At 46.7% G+C, this 7,680-nt stretch overlaps 1 protein-coding gene across 3 annotated transcripts; it reads right to left on the minus strand.

The window, feature by feature from the left end:
- Positions 1–2,279: 2,279 nt before the first annotated feature.
- LOC307073077 (ras-related protein Rap-2a) lies at positions 2,280–7,408 on the minus strand. 3 transcript variants are annotated; one of them, XR_013811724.1, is made up of 2 exons: positions 7,312–7,408; positions 2,280–5,025 (listed from the first exon to the last, which is right to left on the minus strand). XR_013811724.1 is itself a non-coding variant. In XM_079732772.1 (2 exons), the coding sequence occupies exon 1, from the start codon at positions 6,126–6,128 to the stop codon at positions 5,577–5,579; it is 552 nt and encodes a 183-aa protein (XP_079588898.1). In that variant the 5' UTR covers positions 6,129–7,275; the 3' UTR covers positions 2,280–4,974; positions 5,528–5,576. The 3 variants fall into 3 exon arrangements, 2 of the variants coding, with proteins under 2 accessions (XP_079588898.1, XP_079588897.1); XM_079732772.1 differs by lacking the exon at positions 7,312–7,408 and adding an exon at positions 5,528–7,275 and having other exon boundaries at positions 2,280–4,974; XM_079732771.1 differs by lacking the exon at positions 7,312–7,408 and adding an exon at positions 5,528–7,272.
- Positions 7,409–7,680: the final 272 nt, after the last annotated feature.

Genomic DNA, 7,680 nt, shown 5'->3' on the forward strand with positions numbered 1-7,680 from the left:
TGTCAGTTTAATGTGGACTTGCAAAATGGACCTGCATCACAGGCCAAACATTGTATGTGCAAACGTCATATTCCATATTTCAATTGAAAAGTTGTATATTTATATAAACATACAAATATACAACTTTTATTATCAATTGAAATATGGAATGTTATGTACTTTTTGTGAATCGGCCTGTTTTTCTATTCGCTATTTGTATTATTCTTTGTCTTGTGACAAACTAATTCCTTTGGGATGAATGTAATGCTCTTTGGGATTAATTTTGTACTAAAATAAGACCCTATTCATCATATCGAGTCTTGCAGAATATTCAGTGAATTACAGCTTTACATTTCTGCAACAAAATATCCCCAATATTCCACTGTTATTGTCATCGTTTAAACTTCAGAATTAAAGAGCTCAACAAAGCTGTCTAAGAGGATTGAATATCATTTGTAAATACATCCATAGCCTATACAATCCACAAATGAGATAACTGTCATTTTGGTCTTCTTTTTGCTGAAAAATAACTGATCAAATTTAGACATAGATGACATGGCAGAAAATATTTGACCCGGAACGTTCCTGTTTAGTTTCCATGGGTTCAACTTCATACATCTCTTAGGTTGGCAAAATAACTGGATAAGGCCATGGGGAATCAGCAACAACTGTTTAATAAAAACTGTCAGTTGTTATCAATCTGTGCGCCGTCTTGCTGTAGGGCTCTTGGTTCACCAGAGGTCAACAGTGTCTCTGTTGTTTGTGTCGCTAGTAAAAAAAAACCACATAAAATGTGTGTAGAAATGCTGGAGGAATGTTAGCTTCTGTGCGTAATTAAACGTGTGAAGTGTGCACAATGTAGGTTAATTGCTTGTGTGTGTGTGTGTGTGGGGGGGGGGGATGGCACTGTGGATGGGTGGTTGGGTAGGGGGCTGTGTGTGTGTGTGTGCAAAAAATTACAAATCTTTGAAAGGTTTACTAATAGACCAGGTGTCAACCTTTTCCTTTTGTTGTAATACATCTAGACATCACACAGGAACTGCCACTACAAAATTCAAGTATTTTAAAATCCCAAAGGCGAGGTCAGTTGCAACCTTCCAGCCAAGGACAGAAAGTGTCCCGCACATCTGCAGTGCAAACGGCAGCGGACCACACTGTCGAACACAACGGAGCCTCCGAAATAGACCGGTGACGTGGGGAGGTCGGTGCCAGGCCTGTAATTCAGCAAGGAGCCTATATAGTGATTAAGCCCCATGTAAAAAATAAAAAAAAAAAACGCTAACACACAACACCCACTCTTTCTCTCTCTCTGGCACTTTCGCATCACTTCCTGTCAGTACAAACACTGGCATTGGCAGAACACACACAGAACTCAAGCGCCCGAGCCAATCCCTGAGCCTGAGGAATCTACGCTTTCTTTTTTTTTGTTACTCCTCCGCGTTAAGCAGAACATTTTTTGCGGCTCCTCTCGCACGTTTATCTATAGCCCGGCACACAGAGTCTCGGTACGTACCCAAATTTCCTATTATGCGCACAAAATACATATTTGAGCTCAGACAACTCTGCAATCAAACAAAGAAATAGACCCTTTGGTTTCAATTCCCCCATTGCAACATCGGCTCTGACTGAAGGGGTCACAAAGTCCCCCCCCGCACCCCCACCTCCATCTTAACCATAGCAACGACATCACAAGACTGGCTCCCATGACCATGCAGCCAGACCATTGACTCGCCAGACTTCCCTTTTTTGCCACAGTAGGACCTTGCTAGCGGTGGCCTGCCTGTGTTGAATAAGCGCCCGTGAATGGCACTTTGATTAGCATGCAAGCGACCGACAACACCAGTGTGCCTTCTGGTGCACAGAGTTCATTAGCGGCAGCCAAAGGAGGAAGTGAGTGGTTCCTCACCTGCACCCTCTCTGCAGGGAAGAAAAAGCACATAAAACAGGAACTCGCCCTAGTCTCCTTCTTCTGCGTTGCTCTCCAAAGGGCAAATTCTTCTGCTATCTGATGCGAGCACGACAGCAAGTGATTGAAGCCGAGCAGCAGTTGGGGAGTTCCTGGGGGTGCATGGGGTTTGGGGGGAGGGGGGTCAGCAACAGTATCTTGAGCACAGCTATAGTAACTTATCTCATCCCCATGCATGACTTATAGTCGTGGGCAGGGCTATTAGCGTGGCGTGCGGCCGTGGCCCCGAGCATGTCTAATCACATGGTCGGTCGGGAGGCCTTGGAACAGACATGTCTGCAATCAGACCTCCAAGTTCCCTTTAGGGGCAGAGATGATTATGGGATAGCTATGACCACACCCCGAACCCGGCAGGCTAGCCTCATGTTATACAGATCCGAGGACTGTGACGGACGTATAAAGACACGACAGAAGCGACAGAATACAGTGCGGTGAAGTTAGAAGGGAAAGGGTTTGTGTTTATGGTGTCTCACCACCGAGAGAGAGAGAGAGAGAGAGAGAGAGAGGGAACAAGCGAGAGAGAGAAAGGGAGGGAGAGCACGAGAGAGAGAGAGAAAGAGAACAAGCGAGAGAGAGGGAGAGCACAAGAGAGAGGGCGAGAGAGAGAGAGAGAGAGAGAGAGAGAGAGAGAGAGAGAGCGACTAACACAAATACATGGCGCATGTTTTTTTCAGAGTTTCTCTTCCTACTCCTTTTTTCTGTGCTCCTTCACCGAGAGGAAACGAACACACGCACTCAGCGGGCACGGACCTCTTAACGTCAAAATCTGAGTCTCCATATTGTGCAGAAGAAGTCGCAGTCTAGCCAGTCACCATTGTTTAGAAGTCTGACATTTCACGCGCACTCTCTAGAATGTCAGAACACCAGCATTGAACTCTAAACCGCTCCCCGACACCGCAACCCCTCACCCCCCGACCACTGCCTCCACCACCATTCAAGCCACAAAAACCGACGAGGCCACAAGGACTTCGGGGATATGCGACACCGATGCCTATCTCGGCGTATGCCTCGGCTCCGAGCTGTTAACGTACAGCACATGTGAGTACTGTACGCAAACGTGTACCGATCTAGTGTCTGTGTGTCAAGAGGGAGGCATCGGTCTGGGGGAGCATAAGCAGGCTCCCTACTCACACAAAACAGACATCACAGGCAGCACCCGGTGGGAGAAACGGAAACTAAACGAGTAAAACAAAGGCCTAATGGAAGTCATGTACGGGCCGAGTCCCGTCCAAGCAAAACCCAGGGAGCTGGGTCGTGTGTAGCAGCAGTGCCTTGCGGTCCGGCCCAGGCTACGGCTTGTAATCCCCAGCGAGGCGGCGGTGACGGATCTGCAGAGCCAGTCTCCCTGTTACACAACAACACCCACACGCTGCACTCAGACCCAAGGCTCGCGGGCAGAAATACTCGACACCAACACAGAGACGTGTTTCTCTTGAACTGCACCAACCTCCACCGTCTGTACAGTGGATTATGTATCCGACGCACGGATATGATTATATATATATATTAATATACATGTGTACGTAGGTGGATGTATGATGAGTGGCTATAGGGCAGGTATTCAGGTTTATTCTCTGTTGTTACCCGAGGCTGAGGAAGAGTCCATTATGAATGGATAAGCATGGATATTCTTGTAAACTTTTTGGTCCACTGACTCTATTTCCTGTGACTGCGTGGCTGTCTCCGAAGTTGAGGTGATTGTTATTACACATTATTGAATGGAAACACTGGTCATTGCCTCTGTTTTCCGAGTCAAACAGCTATGTTAGGAAAATATGCAGGCACAAGGACAGTAAAAACAAACACCGTTGAGAATGAACACACAGCATGGCCCCGTTTTGTAAGAAATGCAATTTGTATTAAAAGTCTTTGTTTTTGTTGTGTTTTTTTTTTTTAAACAGGCAGACCACTGTGGAAAAAGCATGGCCTGAAATTTCACTTACAATCAGGTTAAATCTGTCAAAGGTACATTGTCACACATCCTGTTAAGAACCAAAAACAAAACAGATTTCGGTAGATTAACGCGTCCATCGTTATCAAGTGTAAGGGTTTCAGTACCTGTGCATTTCAGACTAGAACGAGTTCAATAGTCTTTAAAAATAAAAAGGCAAACTCACGATGGAAACCAAAAATCTCCATAAAAAAAAAAGAAAAAGCCTATAGTTTTCAATTTTGTTTTAAATATATATAATATATATATATTCTTGTTAATGCCACCACCCCTTCTAAGATTACGTGTGGAGGAGTGTGCGTGTCTCTGTGTGTCCGGGGGAGGGCAGGGGTAGTGGTGGTGGCTGATACTGGGGGGAGTTGGCACAAAGTCAGAACAGCTGAGCTGTTATGGAAAGGCACTCGACACACGGGCGGTCAGGTCAAGAGGTCACCGCCCGCACCCCCTGCACGCCATCGCTCCCTTCTTCCTCGCGGTGGCCCATCCCCGCCGGTTGAAGCGATGTCAGAGTCTTTGACTTCGGGGGGAGGGGGCAGACGGTGTTATTCGGAGCAGCGACCATCGAACGTACACAAACTGAAGCGGGGGTCGGGAGGAGGGGGTTTGGGTTTGGGTTGGGGGGTTCGTGGAACGATGTTGGTTCCGTGTTCGTGGGACAGCGTGTTTTGGTGGTAGGGGGGAAATGGCGCCCGAGAATTCTTGTTCCAGCTCCTCGTAATATGCACAGCTATTTAACAAAATATACTCTTGTCTCTTAGTCGCGTCGTCGTCTGGAACACAAATATCCATCACTATGTGTTCTTAGGGGTTCTGGTCCACATCTCTGCCATTTGAGGGGGGGCGGCGAGGTTGAGGGGAGGGCTAGGGAGGCGTTCCCAGTTGTAACGTGGAAGTGCAGTCGAGGGCAGTGGAAACTATGGACTTGATACTGTGTTGGTATCCATGGTGGGACATTGATCCTCCTGCACACAGAGAGTTAGAGCCAGCCGATCTGCTGAGGGGTGGAGCCCTCTCCTCTCCTCTCACGCTCCCCTCCTCCTGCTCCTCCTCCTCCTCCTCGCTCAGCATTCCTCTAAAGCTGAGGTGAAACACGAAGAAGAACTCAACGGCACGGACTTCCTGCAACAAACTGCCACAGAAAAGGACAAAACAAACGTCATAAATTAACCAGGGCTGCCTGCAGGCCAGAGGCACATTGCCCCAAGACATGGTCCTCCTCCCAGGGCTGTTAACACCTCCTGTAGGAGGGGCAGCACAGCCTATCCCCTGACCCTGCTTTCCTGGTTCTTATACGTTCTCTTAAAGAAAACGCTGTCGGCAAATACACATTTTGCCGCTGGTTAAATGAGAATTTCAGATTTATGGATCCCACTGCTTACTTTGGACTGACAGTTGGTCTTTACACACCTGGCTGCTTGTGCAAACGCTAGCAACAGCATCCTGCTTAACAAAAGCCTGCAAGTGAAAGCTGGCTGAAGCTGTTCTAACTGTTGTGTACTGAGGTTACTGATCAAATACAACCACTGTGGCACAAAAACATACAGCAGCCATCATCTTCTAATGTCAGAGTTTAACATAAGAGCTTCTGATGAGGCTACACATGATAAGAGTATTTTGAATGCATCACTTACCATTGCCATTTGAAAATAACAACAAAAAAACGTTGATATTGTCCTTTTTTTAAAGAATGACACAGGACGAGCAGCACTGGTCGTCGCCATTGGGTGTAGAGGCATAGTTCATCTGCCGGACTATCTCTGCAAACAGTTCGTCCACAGAGCTCTTATTTTTGGCTGAGGTCTCCATGAACGGGCAGTTCCACTCGTCCGCCAGAGCCTTCCCCTCCCCGGACGACACTTCCCTCTCCCCCTCCAGGTCCACCTTGTTTCCGACCAGGATCATGGGCACCCTCTCGTACCTCTTCACCCGGATGATCTGGTCTCTCATGGGCTTGATGTCTTGGAAGCTCTGCTGGTTCACCAGGCTGTACACCAGGATGAACCCCTGGCCGTTTTTAATGTACAGGTCCCGCATAGACGCGAACTGCTCCGTGCCCGCCGTGTCCAGGATCTCCAGGACGGACGGCGAGGAGTCCACCTCGATCTCCTTCCTGTAGAAGTCCTCTATCGTGGGGTCGTACTTCTCTATGAATGAACCCGTCACGAACTGGACAGTGATGGCAGATTTGCCCACTCCTCCGGAGCCCAGAACCACCACTTTGTATTCTCTCATGGTTCAGCAGGCACTCAAGAAGAAGCCCCACTCAGGCTTCTCTCCTCTCCTCCTCCTTCTCGGCTTCCTTTTGGAACGCACTCCGAAGCCGCGAGCCCGCCGCAGCCCTGCTGTGTTTCAAATGGCACGCAGCGCCGCTCGTTGTGCCTCCACGAGCGGTTTTCCGGTGGGGCTAGACGTGGATAACGGGGCGTGGTCGCACAATGTCTGTTCAAATGTGCGAATTAAACAGGGGTTCAGAACGCAAACCCAGCGTTAACAGAGTGACATGTTGAACCCCGAGGAGTATATATATATCACGGTAATGTTCACGGTTCCCGTAGTCGTTAAAGTGGTACAACCGCCGCCGCGCGCGCTCTCTTCCTGCCCACACTCGGCACGCAGTCTGCGTCTCACGTCACTCAACGAACGGTCCGCTCCTCCGTTTTATTAAAGGTGCAGTGCAACTGTTAACCCAGTGCCAGCGACCCAAGTGCCGCTCATACCTGTCACACCTAGTTTCGACATAGCTAATCTGCAAACTGCTGCTTGAGTCATAGGTGGAAGTTTTGCTGGTGGTTTTGCTTCGTTTATGATTCATGTTCCATGTAGTTTATTTTAAGTGTGTGGCATTGGATATTGTTATTTGTTTTTGTAACAGACATTAAACGTAATGCACATTATTTATGTATTGTGAGGGACAATGACAATGTTGATGATAGTACTAATCATAATAACCTCAAAAATAATAGTAATAATAATGAATAAATAAATGATAAGTATGTTGTTATTATTGTTTTATATGTGCAATTAATATGAAGTAGCCTAATACAAAATAATAAATATTAATAATACAAATATAAATATTAATAATCCTACCAACAGGTTATAATACTTAAAATACTAATAATTATCACAATGGGAATGATTTTAATATTATTATGATTGTTGTCATTGTTATTCAAGTTCCTGTAAGTGTTCTTTGTAGTATTATTCCGCTTGAACATGTGCAGCTCGGTTTAAACTAAGCATATTCTAGAACAGCTGACTGTAACCACAAACTAAGAGGAAGTGAGTCATGATATCAGCCTCAGGTTAGCATTACCCCAGACTTGCCAAACACATTGTTTGTCTTGACGAGGTACTCAAACGCTCGCAGTTACAAACTACGCACTCAACCAGTATCATTTTGAGTTCCTCTTACCCAGCGCATGTGATATTCCTTTTCATCCTGTTTCATTGTTGACTGGAATTCATACCACCTTGCTGTGTGCGCATTCTACTTAGCTCTGACTCCTTCCTGCTTACCTGGTTCTATGTTATGCAACAACATGTCCCAATGTCTTGGAAATACACAAGCACAGTTCAATGTGGTAACATATTGTCTGGGTTCACCGGCGGTGTGATGTGTGTGTGTCTGTCTGTCTGTGTGTGTGTGTGTGTGTGTGTGTGTGTGTGTGTGTGTGTGTGTGTGTGTGTGTGTGTGTGTGTGGGTGTGTTTTTAATTGATCATTACACATCAAGCCAACTCAATCATGATTAAGCTTCATTCTGACCTCATCACTGCTACATG

The sequence above is a fragment of the Pollachius pollachius genome (genome assembly GCF_949987615.1).
Source record: "Pollachius pollachius genome assembly, chromosome: 3".
NCBI classification, from domain to species: domain Eukaryota; kingdom Metazoa; phylum Chordata; class Actinopteri; order Gadiformes; family Gadidae; genus Pollachius; species Pollachius pollachius.

What these genes read in the sequence shown, in the direction of transcription:
- LOC307073077 (XM_079732772.1), bottom strand. Translation starts at nt 6,128, where the DNA reads ATGAGAGAATACAAAGTGGTGGTTCTGGGCTCCGGAGGAGTGGGCAAA.